Here is a 20,866-nt window from a genome sequence, read left to right on the forward strand (position 1 = left end):
ACCTGTGACTATCGATGATACAAATATCTCAGCAAGAGGCCCAGCAATCACTTCTCTAGCTTCCCACAGAGTTCTCGGGTACACCTGATCAAGTCCTGGGGATTTATCCACCTTTAACTGTTTCAAGACATCCAGCACTTCCTCTGGACATTTTGCAAGATGTCTCCATCTATTTCCCTACAGTCTATATCTTCCATATACTTTTCCACAGTAAATACTGATACAAAATATTCAGTTAGTATCTCCCCATTTTCTGCGGCTCCACACAAAGGCCGCCTTGCTGATCTTTGAGGGGCCCTATTCTCTCCCCAGTTCCCCTTTTGTCCTTAATATATTTGTAAAAACCCTTTGGATTCTCCTTAATTCTATTTGCCAAAGCTATCTCATGTCCCCTTTTTGCCCTCCTGATTTCCCTCTTAGGTATACTCCTCCTTCCTTTACACTCTTCTCAGGATTCATTCGATCTCTCCTGTCTACACCTGACATAAGCTTCCTTCTTTTTCTTAACCAAACCCTCAATTTCTTTAGTCATCCAGCATTTCCTATACCTACTAGCCTTTGCTTTCACCCTGACAGGAATATAATTTCTCTGGATTCTTGTTATCTCATTTCTGAAGGCTTCCCATTTCCCAGCCGTCCTTTACCCGCGAACATCTAGGTAAAAACAATGACTGCAGGTGCTGGAAACCAGAGTCTAGATTAGAGTGGTTCAGGCAGCATCCGAGGACCGGTAAAATCGACGTTTCGGGCAAAAGCCCTTCATCAGGAATACAGGCAGAGAGCCTGAAGGTTGGAGAGATAAGTGAGAGGAGGTGATGGCGTAGGAGGCCCAGGTCCTCCATGTCCTCGGCAGAGTGGGAGGGGGAGTTGAAATGTTGGGCCACAGGGCGGTGTGGTTGATTGGTGCAGGTGTCACAGAGATTTTCCCTAAAGCGCTTTGCTAGGAGGCGTCCAGTCTCCCCAATGTACAGTAGATCACATCGGGAGCAACGGATTAAATAAATTATATTGGTGGATGTGCAGGTAAAACTTTGATGGATGTGGAAGACTCCTTTAGAGCCGCGGATGGAGGTGTGGGCGCAGGTTTTGCAATTCCTGCGGTGGCAGGGGAAGGTGCCAGGATGGGAGGGTAGGCTGTAGGGGGGCTTGGACCTGACCAAGTAGTTACGGAGGGAACGATCTTTGCGGAAGGTGGAGAGGGAAATATATCCCTGGTGATGGGGTCTGTTTGGAGGTGGTGGAAATGTCAGCGGATGATTTGATTTATGCGAAGGTTGGTAGGGTGGAAAGTGAGCACCAGGGGCATTCTGTCCTTGTTACAGTTGGAGGGGTGGGGTCTGAGGGTGGAGGTGCGGGATGTGGATGAGATACGTTAGAGGGCATCTTTAACCACGTGGGAAGGGAAATTGCGGTCTGTAAAGGAGGAGGCCATTGGTTAGCAGCATTATAGATGTTAGTCTTCAGCTGATTCAGTTCACGTGATATCAAGAATGGCCTATTGCCTGGTCCATGTCGTGCACTGATGTTCTGGGCTGAGATGACTGATCTCCAATAAGCATAAAAGTCTTTGCCAGCGGAAAAGACTTCCCCTTGCTCAATGTTCCCTTTAAATTGCACACTATTGTGTGTATGCTTCGTTGTAAGCATGTCAATCAGTGTCAGCAAGACCTCACATCATTTTGGCAAGATTGCTGAATATGTGTCTAATAGAACTAGCTGTGCTTCTGGTCAAGCTGTTCCCATGTCGCTACACACTACCAACTACCCAACTGTAGCAAATTAACTAGGTATGCCCTGTATGCCGAAAGCAGGACAAATCTAAACTATGCAGTTACCACTCCATCAGTCCATTCTTGATCATCAGCAAAGTGAGGGCTTTGATTGTTGACAGTGCTATCAGGTTTCAACTTACAAAGGCATAACCTGCACAGAGCTGCCCAGTTTGGTTTCTACTAGTGCCACTTGACTCCTGACCTTATTAAAACTTTGATCTGACGTGGACAAAAGAGCTGGATTTCAGAAGTGAGTCGAGAATGATCATATCCAAAACCAAGGCAGTATTTAACTGACTAACATGAGTCCTAGCAATGTGGAATCAATATAGATGGGGTGGGCTTCTGGAGAAGTGTTGCCTCCAATTTCCTTACTAGCTGTGTGGACTCCAGCATGCATGCGCAGCAGCGACGTCTGGAACCAGAATTGCTTGCTGACACTGATTGACATGCTTACAACTGAGCATGCACACAATAGTGTCCAATTTAAAGGGAACATTGAGCTGGCAAAGACTTTTATGCTTATTGGAGATCAATCATCTCAGCCCAGAACATCAGTGCACGAGTTCCTCACGGTAATGACATGGGGGACCATGATGTTCCCTCCATAAAAGATCGGAAGTGACAATATTCTTTAATGACAACATAACTATGAAGCAGTTTGTGCTCAAGTCCACCAGGACCTGGAGGATGTCCAGGCAATAAGCTGATAAGCGGCAAGGAGGAGAAAGTGAGGACTGCAGATGCTGGAGCAGATGCAGGAGATCCTGAGGAAGGGCTTATGCCTGAAACATCGATTCTCCTGCTCCTCATGCTGTCTGGCCTGCTGTGTTTTTCCAGCGCCACATTTTTCAACTCTGATAAGCGGCAAGTAACATTCAAGCCACACAAGTGGCAGATAATGAGCATTTCTAACAAGAGTGACTCCAACCATCTCCCCTTGATATTCAAAGAACTATGTAAATGATACAACAAAGAAAGGAGTTATTTGGCTCATCTTGACCAGGCCGACCCAAATACCCTTCCTAATCCCATCTTCCTGCACAGGGCCCATAGCCCTACAACTTATAGCAAGTAAGGTATGGATCCAAGTACTTTATTGGAAACAGTTTAGGACCTTTACACCCACCACCAACTCGGGCAGTGAATTCCATACACGCACCACCCACCAATCCTTCTGCCACTTCGCTTGAATCCATAACACCTTATTTTTGAGCTCTCTACTAAGGGGAACAGGTTCCTCCTGTCTACATTATCTCTACCCATCACAATTTTATATACCTTAATCAAGTCACCCCACAGCTTTCTCTGATCCAAGGAGAACAATCCCAGTCTCTCGTACAGCATCTTTATTGAGATGGACAGGATTGTAGCACAATCACAGTGATGTTTTTGAAACTTCTCACAAGAATTTCTGTCCGAATAATATTTGCCAGAACTGCCAATTAGATTGTGTCATTGGGTGGTGACTGCATCCACATGCAAGTATCCCTATGAGCTGTGATGTCCATAGTCTCAAACAATACAGCTGTAATAAATTACAGTGCATTTATCAGGCATTACCTTAAGTTTATGCTTGCCCTTTCTTTTTGAAGTATCTGTATGTTATAATTTTGGCCTCTTCACTTCAGCTATCACTGTTTTAAACTCAGTTTCTCTATGTGTCAGTGTCTTTTGTTTAAGCTATACTTGTTTGCTCTTCTAAGTCACACTGATCCATTTGTCACGTAGGTGTACATGTCTGAGTCTCATTCTTCAGTGCATTTTTAAAAAATCCTGTGTTATGTGTGTTATTTCCAAGGTAACGATCACTTTTGCACACTTACATCAAGACCATGTTTGGTATGATCTTATCAAAAGGTCTGTGAGATTTTGCTTTTCTCCCCACATGCAGTCCCAATGCCCCTGCTAGTGGCTTGATCATCAAATTCAGTTCTTCTGAAAAGAAAAAGACAACAACACAAACATCACCAAAAGAAAATTATCAGTTTAATGCTCTCACCTAAACTACCTTGTCACTAAAACGCATGTTAACTTCATTTGCCGTTTTAACTCATTGTTTTTCTTCCGACAATGCTCTCCATTCCTTATTACTACTTCTGATCCAATTTTGCAATTTTACTATTACCACCTATCTAATTCCAGAGATGTGGAAAGATTTATAGGCCATCCATAGAGGATAGAACTTCGTCTTAATAAAACAGAAGTCAAATATTTCTGTTTGACTCAGGCAAAACATACTTTGTTTGCTCTTCCTTGAAGATGACCCAGTTTGTAAAACATTTTTTAGTAAATTTCCCATATAAATTTGTCCAAATTCATTATATTTAATGTTTTCAAGTATTTCTCTAATGCTGGAATGTGTTGTTCATGAATGGCTTGATAGGTTGAGGATGCCTCACCCACCACTGTGTCGTGACGTTGTAAGTCTGCAAATGGGTTCAGAAGTTTGTAGTCATCTATGAAAGACTTCAGTAGCTGAAAAAAAGCGTCCATGCATTCCACTTCAAGCAGAATGGGTAAATTAGTAATACTTTAAGGGGTAGGGTGAAAACTCCTGGATGTAATTACATCACCATCTCTTCTCCTCCTGTAAGGAATTGTGTGTTATAATTAACAAAGGAAAAGCCCATCTCCTTTGTTAGATTGTATTGTTTTTTTTAACTCCTCGATATCAGTTTTCTCAGATTTTTGAACATATCATCAGAATTTTATTCAAAGAGAATTGCATTTCCAAGATTCTAATTTCCCTATTACTTGGATAGTCTCACACTAATGTACATTTACCATAAGCAAATCTTATCATCCGGAATTAAAGATTCATTCTTGTTAAACTAGTATTTGGAAGTTCGCTCTGGCCAGAAAGTGAAATTCCAAACATGGTAATCTATGCACAAAGTTTCTGAGATTAAAATCTAATTTTAATCAACTGCAACCAAGTCCAAAAAGTAAATTTTTATCATGTTTTAAGATACAGATTTTAAATCACGATTTCATCACAGATTTGTGCATAATACCACCTCTGGTAATTCTTTAAAAGGATATTACATTAACTAAATATGTTCCACACTGATACAGGCACACATAAACACTCTGATCACCATGGCTTCCCAACATGCAAACTACATTCATAACATACTCAGATCTTATGCTCTGGGGGACTAAACTTAAATTTCACATCATCTTTATCTATCTTTATCACATCAATATCTATCAATCAATGAGCAAACGTACATTCAAACAAAGCCACAAAGAGTTTTCCACACTTCTAACCTTTTCTCTCCTATCACAGTTTTCACATTCCAGAAACCAATAACCAAAGAATTTCTCTCTCAAAGTGCAAATCAATATAACCCTCAGCTGTTTCAATTGTTCCCAGGTTTCCATTCCTTTCCCTCTTAGTTTTTTTGTGCTGGGACTGGGTTTTGTGTTGCTTGATCTGTAAAGGGGCTAAATAATGCTCCTTCTTGTTGCTGGAGTCAGCGGAGGATTTCCTCCCATTCTTCCAGGCTTATTTTAGTACATTTTGATTCCTCACAGACAGCCTTTGATTGGCTTTTGAACTTTTTTTAATGACTTGATTTCTGTATTATCTCATTCCTTTTCTGAGAATGGATTTGTCCCATTAGGAGGAGGGACCACCTTATTCATTCTTTCTCTTTTGTTCATGTGGCCTTTCCCCAGATCCTTTTAACATCGTTCAAAGACCTTTGTCCCGTGCAGGTATTGTACTTCTGTCTGATTTTTACCCAGGTTTTAGGTAGGTCAAATTGTTGTTCTATATTTTCCTTTTGTTTCAATGGAATCTCTTCTGATATGTCAGGAGGTGTCAGGCAACCCTTTGCGGTTGTTGGTAGTTCTGAACTCTTATCATCTGCCATTGTGATATTTATGGATCTCAGGTCCTATGCTTAATTAGCCTTGGACAAAGACTCATCTGTATGCTGACATCAAATTTTAAGAGAGCTTGAGCCAGCCTGCCCTGCCAGAGTTTGAAATCACATGAAGAGAAAGAGCTTCAGGTTTAGAGAACTGACCAAGGACTTTTAATAGGAGGCGTCCTTACCTCTTCGGCACCGATAATGGGTGTTACGTCTATGGAGAGGTCTGTTTTTTTTCAGTGAGCCTGCCTACCGCGCCAAGTTGATAGATCTCACACATTTCAACAAGAGTCCAAGTCGCAGGGTACGTTCAGTTACAGCAAAAAAAAGGCACAAATTCAGTAAGGCTTGAATAAAAGCAGAAGAACCCATAGACTTCACAAAGTCCTTCTTTATACATTTTGACTTAGAATGAACATGCATCCCCACTATGCCAATTGCTATTGGTCAGCAGAGCTAAGTTGTCATTCTGTGATTGACTCTCTTGTACACCATCTTTATTGAGATCGATAGGCTTGTGGCATAGTCACAGTCACAATGATGTTGTTGAAGCTTTTCACAATGATTTCTGTGTGAGTAATATTTGCCAGAACTGTCAATTAATTAAAAATTTCTCATTACAGGGAAAATTAAAGAATAGTGACTTTTGATCAGTTCCAACACAGTTATGTGGTTTAGCACATTCCAATTAAAATTCCAATATCTTGAGTGAGTGAGAGAGAGAGAAAAGACCTTTCCTGTTGCAGTTGCTGAGCTAATTGTTAACTATTTGTGGTCTGGTTTGAATCCTTTTATGAACTAATTTGGTTCTATAATTATTGATTAAACAATTAATTAATGCAAGGTCTAATGTTATCATATGTTTAAAGTTAAAAATCACACAACACCAGGTTATAGTTTAATTGGAAACACACTAGCTTTCGGAGCACCACTCCTTCATCAGGTGATTGTCAGGTGCTCCGAAAGCTAGTGTGCTTCCAATTAAACTTGTTGGACTATAACCTGGTGTTGTGTGATTTTTAACTTTATACACCCAGTCCAACACTGACATCACCATATCATGGTTATCATATGTGATAGCTACAACTATTCTTCAGTTATGTACAGTATTAGCTACGCCTGTTCTAATGTTTGTTAACTTGTATGTCAGCTGCAAATGTTAATTGTTTTACCCTTGGCTTACAGAGTTGAATCAAATCTCAAATGTTGTTAGTCTTTCTCGAGAAAAATGTTGCTGTCAGCCATCATGTGCTACTCAGCAAAGGCCAGCTTGACATATCTCCAATTATTCTTCCCTGGTAGCATTCTAGTAAATCTTCTCTGCACACTCTACAAAGCAATAATGTCCTTTCTGTTATATAGTGACTAGAACTGAACACAGTACTCTAGTTGTCACCTCACTAGTGCTCTTATACATTTTCATCATCGTGCCCTCCCTTTTATATTCTGTACCTCTGCCAGTGAAGGAAAGTATTCTACAATCCTCCTTTACAACCTTATCTGTTTTACCATAACTGCTACCTTTAGGGATCTGTGCACTTGCTCACCAAGATCTCTTACTTCATCTACCCCTCTCAGTATATTCCCATTTATTGTGTATTCGCTTTTAATGTTTGGCCTTCCTAAATGCATTGCCTCACTCTTATCAGAGTTGAACTCCATTTGCCACATTTCTGCCCACACAGCCAACCCATTTAGTTACAGTTAATATCCTCTATGCATGACACTGCCCCCCCACCCACCCCCACACCCAGTTCAAGTCCAAATAATTAATATATAAAACAAACAGCAGGGATCTCAAAACCAAACCCTGTGGAATACCACTTGAAACAGCATTCCATTTGATGTCGTTACCCTTTGTTTCCTATTACCAAGTCAACTTTGGATCCAATTTTGACACATTACTCTGTATCCCATAGGCTTTTACCTTTTTGATCAGTCAGCCATGTGGGTCCTTGTCAAACTCCTTGTTAAAATCCACGTTGACAACATCGACTGCACAACCCTCATTGATCTTCCTTGTCACTTCCTCAAAGGCTTCAATCAAATTTATAAGGCATGAACTTCCCATAACAAAGCTATGCTGACTGTCCCTGACTAGTTCATGCTACTCTAACTGATTCGATCTTTCAGGATTGATTCCAACAATTTCCCCACTACCAAATTAAGACTAACTGGCCTATAATTGTTTGATGTTTCCTTTGTACTCTTTTTAAACAACAGAACTACATTTATATTCCTCCTGTCCTCTAATTCCTCACCTGTGTCTGATGAAGATTGGAAAATAATCCTCTGAACGTCTGCTACTTCTTCCCTGACCTCCTTCCCTGACCTCCTTCTCTGACCTCCTAGGGAACTATCCATCCAGCCCTGGCAATTTATCCACTTTCAAGGACTTTAACTCCTCTTACACTTTTTCTCTTGTTAAGATTATTTTGTCCCAGATTTCACACTGCTTCTCTTGGATTATTAGATCCACATAATTATTTTCCTTTGTGAATATGGAGAAGAAAAATTAATTTAAAATTCTTCCCATTTCCTCTGCATTTTCACACAGTTCCCTTCTTTATCTCTTGTAGGCCCAGCTGTTTTTCTTCATGAGCCATTTACTGTTTACAAACTGGTAAATCATCTTGGGGTTTTCATTTATCTTAATTGCTAATAATTTTTCAGGCCATGTCTTAGATTCTTCTACTGTCTATGGTCCTCTAGGCTATCTGCAGTGTTGAGTTTTTGTGAATATTAAAAGCTATTATATGCTTTTCCCATGTATTTTTAGAGACAACATGGGGGTTTAGGTTTGGCAGTACCATTCTTATTTTTGGAGGGGCATCTCTGCTTTGTGCCCTAAATATCTTACTTTTTAGTGCCTCCCATTAGTTTACCACTGATTTATCCTATAGGAGTCCTGTTGAGTTCATCTCAGCCAAATCACTTCTTAGTTTTGTAAAATTTGCCTTCCCCCTCCCCCAGTTTAAAACTTTTATTCCTGACTTATCGCTGTCTTTTTTCATTTAAAAAAATATTAAATCTAAGCGAATTTTAGTTACAGTCCCGATATGGTCACCAACTGTCACTTCACCCACTTGCCCAACTTCATTTCCCAAAATTAAATCCAGAATTGCATTACTTCTAATTGGACTTGTCACATATTATTTTTAAGAAAAGTCCTGGATACAGTACATGAATGTTTCACCCTCAATGCCTTTTATAGTCTTTGAAACCCAGTTGATATTGGAATGATTAAAGGCTCCAACTGTTATTGCCCTCTTATTCCTTCAGCAGCAATTTGTCTACTTATGTCTTCTATTTCCCTCTCATTATTCAGGGGTCTATAGTATACTCCTAGTAATGTTACTGCCCCTTTTTTATTCCTAAACGCAAACCATAAAGCCTCATTTGTTAACCCATTTATGATCCTTTTGCACAACTGTAGTACATCATCTCTTCTCACAAACATTCACTTGCATGAGCATTGCTGAAACATGGTATTAAAACTTTAGGCATGCCATTGACCAGAAACTGAACAGGACAGCCATATAGAAACTGTGGCAGATGGTTGATTCAGACAATAGGAATACTGCAGCAAGTGTATCTCCAATGCTCCACCATTTACAAGATACAAGTCAGAGTTATGGTAGCATACTGTCCACTTTTTGGATGAGAGCAGCTTCAGCAAAACTTGAACACTGGATTGCCACTCCATTCACTACTTTTAATATTGACTGTCTTTACCAATTCACACAGCAGCAGCAATGTGTACCAATGCTGCACCTTCAAAATGACCTTTACCATTTAGAAGGTTAAGGGTAGCAGTTACATGGGAGCACCATTACTTGAAAAATCAAGCCACATACCATAATGACTTAGACCTATATTGATGTTCATTTACTGGGGTTGAATCAAAATCCTGGCACACACTTCCTAACAGTACTGTGGATCCCCCTACACACAAAATGATTCTAGGACTTCAGGAATGCAGTTCACAACCACCTTTTGTACAACAATTAGGGATGGGCGATTAAGTGATGCCTGTATCCAATGAACGATTTTTTTAAAATGTTAAATGCTAGTTGTTATTTGTCAATGCAAGTAGGTATTTACTTCTCTATATATTGATCGCTTTTTCCTTCTTTGCTATAAGTAAGTCTATTGTATGTACATTTCTGTTGAGATACAAATTAAAGGGAGGGAATTTTACAGTTACATGCTGCCAGTGTGGAACCACAGCTATGTATTTGCTTATATCAGCTTGCTCGTACACAACCCTACCTTTCATTTTTGTACTTGAAAATTATTGCCCATTAAAATCATGTTTTGGGAAGTTTTTCACGTTGTTGCTTTGGTATAATGCAAGCATGATAGGTTAGCTTGCAGTTATTGAAGCAATCTCCCTTTTTATTACTTCACTCACCAGCATAGATCTTTGCCTTTGGGTTTAAGGGCATAAGAAATGGTAATGGGGTGAATCATATTGATCCTGCTGTGTCATACAATAAGATCATGGCTGACATTCAAAATTATCTGCACTTCTATTTGTCTTGTCTGCGTGTCTCTTGATTCCTTGAGTGCCCAATAATCTGTCAATCTCATTCTTGAATATGCTTGTCAATCTGTAGCCTGCTAAGGTAGAGAGTGCCTATGTTGTGCAACCCTCTGAGTGAAGACATTTCTCCAATCTAAGTCTTAAATGGCTAATCTTAAGATTGTAGCTAAGCAGTTCTTAATACTCCAACCAGGGGAATCAGCTTCTTGGTATCTATGAAGCACCAACTTCCTGAAGAAGGGCCTGTGCCCGAAACGTCGAATCTCCTGTTCCCTGGATGCTGCCTGACCTGCTGTGCTGTTCCAGCAATAAAGTTTCAACTTTGATCTCCAGCATTTGCAGACCTCACTTTCTCCATCTATGAAGCACCATCCTGTGTAGAGCACGAAAAGAAGAATCCAGCAGGGAGGAATGTATACTCTGAACAAAATCTTTATAATTTTCATTTCATTTAAATTAATGAAAGGGAAATGAAGCGAGTTGTGTAATTTTTGAATCATTATCTTGACTGAAATTTCCTCTCTGCACTCTACTCTGATGATCAGTAAAAGTAAAATTCTTCTCTATTGTTTTCAAAAATGTTAACACAGGAATTCTTAAGTATCTTTCGTTTCCCTTTTTCCAGCAACCCACAGGTTTGAGAAGCTCAAAATTGATGTTTTTATGTCACTACTTCCAAATGACCTATTCTACTAATTTTTCGTCACATCTTATATTGTTGTGCTTTCGTCCATTTAAAACCGAGACAGCTCTTCTCTACTGCAACCTTGATTTGACTTATTATTGTCAAATGTACCAAGATACAGAGAAAAGTATTGTTTTGCATGCAATCTAGGCAAATCATACCTTACATAAGTACATCAGGGTAATATAATGCAGTATATAGTGTTAAAGCTACAGAGAATGTGCAGAGAAAGATCAACACGAATATATCAAAGGTCCGTTCATATGTCTGATAACTGTGGGGAAGAAGCTGTTCTTGAATCTGTTGGTGCATGTTTTCAAACTTTTGCATCTTCTGCCCGATGGAAGAGGATGGAAGAAACCTGAATCATTACTGGATTAGGCAGAAGTGCTACGTTTTACATGTATAAGCTTTTTTATCCTTAAGCATATTTTAGTTTTTAGATAAAGTAAATTAGTAATTTCTTTAATGAAAGTCCCACCTCAGCAACAAGAAAACCAGAATATCGTAAATGTCCTCACTGTAAAACAGTTTTTAAATGGGATTCATTGAACTATAATCAGAAATAAACTAATGTCACATTAAAGAAAAAGATATTAGGCACATTGACTAATATGCCGATTAGTCATACAAATTGTAAAGAAGAGTTATTTATGGGTTGTTTAAAGATGGGGGGAAAAGATGTGAAACAGAGGTTTAGTTAAAGGAGAAAAACAGATGAACATCTACCTAATAGAAGTTTGTAAAATTATGAAAGACATAACAGAATGGATAGTCATTTTCTCAGGGAAGAGATGTTAGTTATTAGGGGACATAAGTTTAAGGTAAAAGGGGGTAAGTCTAAAGAAGAGGTGAGAGGCACGTCTTTTACACAGAAGGTGATAAGTGCCTGGAGTGCGCTGCCAGAAAAAGTAGTGGAGGTGGATACAATAGTCACTTTTAAAAGGTATCTTGACAGATATACGAATAGTGAAGGAATACAGAGGCAAAATAATTTTTGTTTAAAAAGGCATCATGTGTTCGAGCTGTCATGATGCGCTGAGGATTCTTGTGCTGAAGTGTTCTTAGTTAACATAGAGCTGTATGGTCGTTCTAATTAGTGAAAGATAGGAATTGGCTAGTATAGCATTGAAGGAATTTGGACCTGATGTAATGGCATGGGGCAGAACTGGTTTGAATTCAGTACGATTTGAAGAGCTTGTAATAGAGGTTGAAAGTAATGAATTTTTTTTTGTCCATATTTAATGGGTGAAAATAGTTCTTTTTTAAAGAATGAAAATCTGACAAATTGTCACAAAATACATGTGTAAAGTTGAAAGAGTTGCTGAAGAGATAGAAATGTGTGTTATCACAATACACTTAGATTTTGATGTAAAGATATAAGCTGAAATATTTTAGAGAGAAATTACTTTAAAACATCATTTTTCCTAGATGCTGGTCCTATGTAGGGCCAGGAAAGCAAAGAGCACAAGAAATTTCTCTGCAAAAACCCCACTGTGTGCAAGTTGGTATAATACAGCATCAGTTGATGCATGCACTTGGTTTTTATCATGAAAATTGTAGAACTGATCGTGACGACTATGTTGAGCTTAAAATGGAGAATATTAAAAAAGGTAAGAAGATGAAAACTTCAGAAATATCTTTCAATTCCAGCAGGATTGTAGCACCAGATCTGCACAGTCTTTTTCAGCATTACTCTAATGAACTATATATTGAGTCTAAAGTAAATGTCTACAGATTTGACCTTACTGTGCTTACAAAAATTGTATGGAGAAAATGGGTGTATCACAAAAACCAAGAAAGAGAAAACAAATGTGGAGGCCAGAAGCTGTGGGCAGATAATAAAGTGGCAAAACACCATCTCTCATAACACTTCTGTTGCTAATTAATCAGCCTGCTTCTCAGACAGTATTAGATGGGCAGACATTTTCTCCAGTTTAATGTTGCAAACACTAGTGCTGTTGTCCTCAGTCCCAATTCCAAACCTTTTCCCCAGCTACCAACTCCAACCTTCCTGTTTGAATCACTCTTGTCTGAGACTTTCCTGGACTAATTATAACTGTGGTGAATAAATTGTCCCATTTCAATCACAAATGCATGCCATTTCTCAGGTACCTCTAACATCCTTTAACTTGATTTCTGTATGTTCATCTGCTGAAACTCATTTAAGTCTTTACTTTGTCTAGTCTTGACTATTATAAATATAATTTGCACACCCACAGTCACCCTCCATATAGTTGAGGTCATCTAAAATTGTTCTATCTGTGGGAATTAATCATGCCAAGACATGTTAACCTATCATTTCTTGCTCGCTGAGTTACATTGACCCCTGGTTAAGCAATACCTCAATTCATTTTCTTATTTTCAACTCCTTCCATGGCTTCACCCTAACGAAGTCTGTAGCTTTGACCCATCCCTCAAATCAATGAGACAGCCATGCTTACATGAGTGCCCACTTGAGCGTTGAGTTCCATTATTATAGCTATGCCTTTTGCTGCTGAGCTCTCAGCCTTGGAGTTCTCTCCCTAAACTTCTCTGCCCTTTTAACCACATTTTCTTCTTTTAAGGCGTTTGTTAATGTCTAAATCTACAGACTTTGAGGTGAAGCAATGAGGGTTTAGTGCGATAAAGAAAAAGATTGAAAAAAATGCATGTGCTCCTGCCTACTGGCGAAGGTCCAGGGTCACACACAGACAGAAACTTTTAAAAGTCAGCAAAGTAGTGTGGGGTGTGATAAAATGCAAAACCTCAACTTGAGTTTAGAAAACTTGTGTTTGCTCTGAAGTTAAAGTATTGGTGAGTTTAGTTTCCAGTTTGGTTTAGGTATCTTGGGGGTATACTATTGAGAGAAAAGCATTTGGCAAACAATGTTTCTTCAAAGCTGCGCAAGCACAACCATTCCAATATTCTATGTATGGCAATTGGCATGGTGATGTTCTGAGTCTGGAAGACACTGCCATGTACAGGCCTCGGAGGTACACAACTGGTTTAAAAAAAATTAGAACAAAGGCTGTTGATGAATGCAAAGATTTATTGGAAGAAAACTGGTTGCGCTTATGCCAGTCTGAGCAACAAGCCTTGGTGTAGAGGTAGTGGTAAATCTTTGCTACAGTTCTTGTGTATAAGGATATCACTGGAATGGAAAGAATAGTGTAGATTTCAGTCTTTTTCTGGTGTTGTAGTGCAATCCTTTCAGTCCTTTGATATAACGTGATTCAAGCTTATCTTTTGTAATAAGCATTTAATCGCTTGTGCTAAAAGTACACTGGCAGATTCTTCAACATATGTCCAATAATATTTTTTTTTTAAATAAGCACAAAGTTTTGACCTATCAAGTCAAATGTCTCTGGGAATCTGTCTTGTCCAGTATTAACATCAGCTAGAGTGATATCAAGCTTTTAGCCAGTTTCTTCATAACTTTTTTTTTGGCTTGGTGTCTTATTTTGTTTTATAATGGTCCTGTGACATGTTTGGGATGTATTATCATATTTAAAGGTAGTTTGATTAAAGAAAAAATTCCTCGTCAAGCTCAGGGCATGCTATGATCTGAGATATGTTGTCTTTCAAATGAGATCAGTTGGGAGGCGATGATCTAGTATTGTTGCGGACTATTAATCCAGAGACCCAGGCAATGTTCTGGGATCTGGGTTCAAATCCCCATATGGCAGATGGTGGAATTTGAATTTGATGAAATCTGGGATTAAGAGTCTGATGATGAGCATGACACCATTACTGATTGTTAGAAAAACCATCTGGTTCACCACTGTCCTTTAGGGAAGGAAACTGCCATTCTTCTCTGGTCTGGACTACGTGTGACTGCAGACCCACAACTATATGGTCAACTCTTAACTACTCTTTGGGATGGACAATAAATATTGACCTAGCCAGTAACTCCTTCATCCTGTGAATGATTTATAAACAAAAATTACATCTGTTTCCATTCTTAAATAAGCATAAAATATTTCAGTGATGTACAGGGTGTTCTATTCGTGTTCTGGCTAATATTTAGCCTTTGACAAACATTGCAGATAGATTGTCTGGCCATCATCATTGCTGTTATTGGTTCTTGCTGGGCACAAATTGATTTATGAATTTCCTGCATTTTACGATAGTGACGAAACTTCATAGATATCTCCTTGGCTGCAGAATACTTGCTGAGGTCATGAATAATATTGTATAAATGCAAGTCTTTCTTCTACTGAGAAGAAAAAATAAAATTTTATAATTTAAATGTATTTTAGGTAGGAGAAATAAAGAAAGAAAAAAGAAATGCTTGTATTTCTTTACATCATTCAAAACCTCAGGAAGTCTGAAGATGCTATGTAGCTAATTAAATACTGGAGAAGTGTAGTCACTATTATTCATCGTAGAATCCCTACAGTGTGGAAACAGGCTATTTGGCCCAACAAGTCCACACCGACCCTCCGAAGGGTATCCCACCTAGACCCATTATCCCATCCCAGTTGGTCTACGTGTCTCCTGACTAATGCACCTAACCTACACATCTCTGAACACTGGGCAACTTAGCATGGCCAATTCACCTGACCTACACATCTTTGGACTGTGGAAGGAAACCGAAGCATCTGGAGGAAACCCATGCAGACACTGGGAGAATGTTCAAACTCCACAAAGACAGTTGCCCAAGGCTGGAACCAAACCCGGGTCCCTGGTGTTGTGGCTAACCACTGAGCCACCATGCTACCTGTATTGTGTAGGAAACAACAGCTGAAATTTAAAGTGCAAGTTGCGGCACCACCTTTTGCTTGGAAAATTGAGAAGAGCACATCTCTATCACCTAGAAGCCTTGATGCTACTTGTGGTCAATCTCTCTGGCTGTACACAAGACACTAACAATTGTGTCAAGAAATCTAACCACCTTACAACAGGTGGTCAGTATTGGTTTATACACCTTTATGTGAAATATCCCACAACAGCAGCTGTTATACTGCTGAGTGCGCCACATCCTTCTCATTCAGTAGTCGCACTCAAGACACAGGCCCAATATCCAAATGAACCACTTCACTCTAATATCGTAATCAATGTTCCCAGCCTCACATTTATCCTTCATAGCTTATGTATACCTGATCCAATAAGCTCTGGAAGGCATATCAGTTAACCAACAATACTATAGGTGGAATCTACCAGTCCTGGGGGAACCGAAACAAATTGGTACATGGGGAATTTAGTTGAACACAAGTCCAAAATGTAAAATCTTGACATGAGTTGCAATTTTGTTGATTAAATTGTCTAATCTTAAAAGTCAGGTTGGATTTTCTGCTTACACTTCATTAAAAGCACGACTAGTTGGAATCAAGTGCACTGACCCAGCTAAATTCTACCCATTTAGAGAAATATATGTCTTCATAAACCTGTGTGTAAGAAGTATACATTTGATGAGCTTGGCTTCTTCCTGAACATTAGAGTAAATTTGTAGTGCTTTGTTCTTCTGGTGATATAACATAAAATCAAGATTAATGATAGAGTTGCAGTGTTGGTCCTCCAAGTACAGTGCAAGTGACAAGGAGAAGAGACTAGCTGAGTCTATGGGTCAGGGCGGAGCAAGAATGGCACAGCATAGAGACAGGTTGGGCCTATGGGCAGGATGCAAAGGCAGCTCAAAGGAGGGAGCATCATGCAGAAAGGAGGAGAAGAGTGAGGCATTGTCCACGGAAAGGTAGACAAGATGGAACATTTCTTCCCTACCCTGTTGTTTGGTCTGATGGCTGTGCAGATGTAAAACCAGTGTTGTCTTAATTTTTTTGTGAAACCCAAAACTGTAGACAAAAATGAGAAGGACCTTTTAAAATGACGGATTTGCAAGTATAACTGCATGCTTTGAATGTAAGGAATTTGATACCTATTGTGAATCCTCTTGTGTACCCTGCAGTTGTAGATGTGGGTTCCAATCACGTGCGGATGAATTGGAGCTGAGGAATTGTTTACCAGCAAACCTGGTTTGCAGACTAGGGATCAGTTATCAATGACAAAGGCGTCGTTTGCCTGCCAACAACAATGTGCTTAGTTATCAGTAGCTGAAAAGCTTGGATCACTGTCTTGTGAACAAGACGCTAAGAAGCTAGAAGGACCAGGAAAAAAAACGGATTTACAGCAGTCAAAAAAACCGTCTCAGTTCTCTGCAATAAACCGTCTCAAACCTGAAGAAAACCAGTTGACCTTTCCTTCAGCAGATACTGCAAATAAATCAGAGACTTTTCACAAGTGGACCAGCCATCCTGTGTCTTTTGCAAAACTGTTCTCCAATTTCACCTGCTCTCATTGTCTTTTTTTGGGGGTCTGTATGTGTGTGTGTTGGTGGGGGGAAGGGGTCAGGATTGGTTAGTTTATAAAGCGTTCAAAGTTTTAATTTGTAGAGCTAAAGGTAGAGTCTACCTTTAGCTAGAATCTAATTGATTGCAATAAATAGTGCAGAAACCTGGTCTGTGCTGTGGCTGAAAAATCAGTTTGCAATTTTGCGTGTTTCCTTTAAAACATATGCTTTCATGTCCATTCTGGGAATAATGGTGTTTGTTTTCCAGTGTGCTACCCCATTGAGTTATGACAAGGTGTGTCACAGAAATTTTAGCGTCAAGGGCGTCGGCAATTCTGAAACATTAACACTGATCTTTCTCCAGAGATGCTGCCAAACCTGCTGAGATTTTCCAGCAACTTCTGCTTTGTTTCTGATTTTCAGCATCCACAGTTCCTTTGTTTTATTTTAAAATTTTGCATAAGCAGTACTATTGAACAATTATGTCTGGGGCCTGAATATTGTACTGCACAGCAGAAGGTATAGTCACAGTCATATTGGAATCTGGATATTGCAGGGTGTTGCTGTAGGATGGTACAGTCTCAAGGTGAAAGATCACAAATCAAAGAAAAGTGAAGGTATAGATTGCCTTGAGAATGAGCGGGGTCAGGAGGGGCTTTTCAACCTCAATATTTTGGTGGTTGGGGAAGAACAGAGAATTCACCACACACAAGGATGGGATCAATGGAAATGGACAAACATAGAGAGGATTAGCGGATGAAGGATGGAGTGATGTGAGTGATACAGTATATGACAGACTTGAGTTCAACAAAGCAAAAATAAAGCTGTGGCAGGTATTCAGAATTGTGAAAAAAGAGGAGGGAGCAGCTAAAGATGTGAAACATGTAAGATAGTTAATGATAATGCAGGGAATGTACTCACAATCAATGAATTATGGGGGCCTCCTCCTTCCAGGAGCTGTTAAATGCACCGGAGTAAATAATTGGAAGGACAGAAAGGCAATCCAAAGAATTGCTTCCACCTGGCTAACAGTTAGAAAAAAGGAAATGAGAACAGCTCTGAATTGAGCCAAAAGTAGGAAGGCCTTTGGGCCAATGGGATCCTGATGGAGGCCTGGATGGGGGTTAATAACATGTAACAGTGGGTAAAAACAATGACTTCAGATGCTGGAAATCAGAGTCTAGATTAGACTGGTGCTGGAAAAGTACAGCAGTTCAGGCAGTATCCGAGAAGCAGTAAAATTGACAGTTCGGACAAAAGCCCTTCATCAGGAATACTGGTACAGGTGTTCCTGATGAAGGGCTTTTGCGCATAACATGTAGCAGTGCCCTGTGTTATCTATTCAAAATAATTATGGCCAAAGACAGTTTGCTAAGTGAATAGAGATAAGATACTTTGGCACCAATAATCAAGTAGGAGGATCATTTTCAAGATTAAAGTTTATTCTTGATTATCGGAGGGCTGACCAGTAAGTTTAGGGATGATACAAAAATTAGTGGGGTGGTAACCAGGAGGCTAGCCTTTGATTACAGGAGGATACGGACAGACTGGTGAGATGGGATGGTCGGTGGTAAATGCCACTTGCAGAGAAGCATCCTGGAAGTGTCCTCGCAATCAGCATTGCCTTGAAGCAGTCAGGGAAGAGTGTCCGGCTTACTGAAAGGAAGTAAAAAGTGACATCACAGGAAAACTGGAGTCGTCTTATCTGACTGCAGGATCAGAGGCTTCAAGGTAGAGAGAGTTGATTGCTTAGTAGTAAATGTTAGGCAAATATTTAAAACTTCTGGCTATTTTTGAGAAGATTTTGTAGCTCAGGTTGATGACAAGTATGTGACTTAGCTCGCTGAGCTTGAAGGTTTGTTTTCAGACGTTTCATCATCATACTGGATAACGTCATCAGTGAGAGTCTCCGCTGCAGTGCTAATGGTTTGTCCAACCTCTCTCTTTATAGGCCTTGGTTTCTTAAGGTAGGTGATGCCATTTCCGTTGCTGCTTTTTCAGGAGAACGTACATAGGGTCTAAATCGATGTGTTTATTGATGGAGTTCTGGTTAGAATGCCATGCCTCTAAGAATTCTCGTGCGTGTCTTTGTTTCATGTTGTCCCATCAAAGTGGTGTCCTTCTTTGTCTGTATGTATACAAACTAGTGAGAGTGGGTCATGTCTTTTGGTGGCCAGTTGGTGTTCATGTAACCTGGTGGCAGGTTTCCTGCTAGTTTGTCTGATGTAATTCTTTTTGCAGTTCATAGTCATAGTCATAGTCATAGAGATGTACAGCATGGAAACAGACCATTCGGTCCAACTATTCTATGCTGACCAGATATCCCAACCCAATCTAGTTCTATTTGCTAGCACCCAGCCCACATCCCTCTAAACCCTTCCTAGTTCTTGCATGGTATCTTGTAAATAATGTTAGTTTTGCTGGTGGCATATATTGGATCCTTTAGGTTCATTAGTCGCTGTTTAAATGTGTTGGTAGGTTTGTGGATACCATGATGCCAAAGGGTCTGAGCAGTCTGGAAGTCATTTCTGATATGTCTTTGATGTAAGGTAATGTGGTTATGTTTTTTGGTTGCGTTGTGTCTGCTTGTTTGGGATTGTTTCTGAGGAATCGGCGGATTGTGTTTATTGGGTACCTGTTTTTCTTGAAAACGTTGTGTAAATTTGTTTCTTCTGCTTTTTGTAGTTCTTGGGTGCTGCAGTGTGATGTAGCACATTGAAATAATGTCTTGATGCAGCTCTGCTTGTGGATGTTGGGATGATTGCTTCTGAAGTTAAGTATTTGGTCTGGGTTTGTTGTTTTACTGTAGATTCTGGTTTGAAGCTCTCTGTTAACTCAATGTTTAACTGTCACGTCTTGCAATGGGAGTCTGTTGTCATTCTCCTCCTCTTTTGTGAATTTTATGCCTGTCAGGATATTGTTGATGGTGTTGTATGTTTCCTCTAATTTGTTCAATTTTGTGATGACAAAGGCATCATCTATGTAGCGGACCCAAAGTTTGGGTTGGATAGATGGGAGGACAGCATGTTCAGGTCTCTGCATTACTGTTTCCACTATGAGCCCTGATATTGGTAATCCCATGGGTGTTCTATTGACTTGTTTGTAGGTTTTGGTATTGAATGTGAAGTGGGTGATGAGACACAGGACCACTAGCTTGAGGATGTTATCTTTGTTGATGAGGTTGGTGCTGTCATGTGTTTGTGGGCCTGGTTTTCCTAGTAGTGATGCCAGTGTTTCTTTGGCCAGTTTGATGTTAATTGGTGTGAAAAGGGCCGTAATGTCAAAGGAGACCATTATTTAGTTCTCTTCGATCTTGGTGTCTTTGGTGTTGAGGAATTCTTTGGTGAGGGAATGGAGTGGTGTGAACCTTCAATTATGTGTTTTAGTTTTTGGTGGAGTTCTTCGGCGAGTCTGTATATAGGTGTACCAGGTTGGGACACTATGGGTCTGAGAAGGGGTCCTGGTTTGTGTATATTTGGTAATCCATAGAAGCGTGGTATGTTGGATCCATCTGGTTTCATGCTTTGGAAGTCTGCCCTGATTTTTTAAGTGTCAGTATCTGCAAATAGAGCATTTGCCTTTTTAAAGTAGTCAGATTATTTTAAAATAACGGTTATGCGTCCCTTCCTTGCTGGTAGGATAATGAATTTTTTTTGTCTTTTTTAAGTTTTTCTAAGGTTTTATTTTCTTGAAATACTTATCCTACCTGCAGAC

General features: G+C 39.7%; 1 protein-coding gene across 1 annotated transcript in view; it reads left to right on the plus strand.

Annotated features, from left to right (window-relative positions):
• The window catches only part of LOC122558116 (astacin-like metalloendopeptidase), a 200,940-nt gene that overhangs the window by 113,417 nt on the left and 66,657 nt on the right, over nucleotides 1-20,866 (plus strand). Inside the window, exon 7 of the mRNA XM_043706434.1 lies at nucleotides 12,316-12,497. Coding sequence (XP_043562369.1) covers nucleotides 12,316-12,497 — 182 coding nt within the window. The remainder of the gene's footprint in view (nucleotides 1-12,315; nucleotides 12,498-20,866) is intronic.

Source organism: Chiloscyllium plagiosum, chromosome 16 (genome assembly GCF_004010195.1).
Source record: "Chiloscyllium plagiosum isolate BGI_BamShark_2017 chromosome 16, ASM401019v2, whole genome shotgun sequence".
NCBI lineage: Eukaryota > Metazoa > Chordata > Chondrichthyes > Orectolobiformes > Hemiscylliidae > Chiloscyllium > Chiloscyllium plagiosum.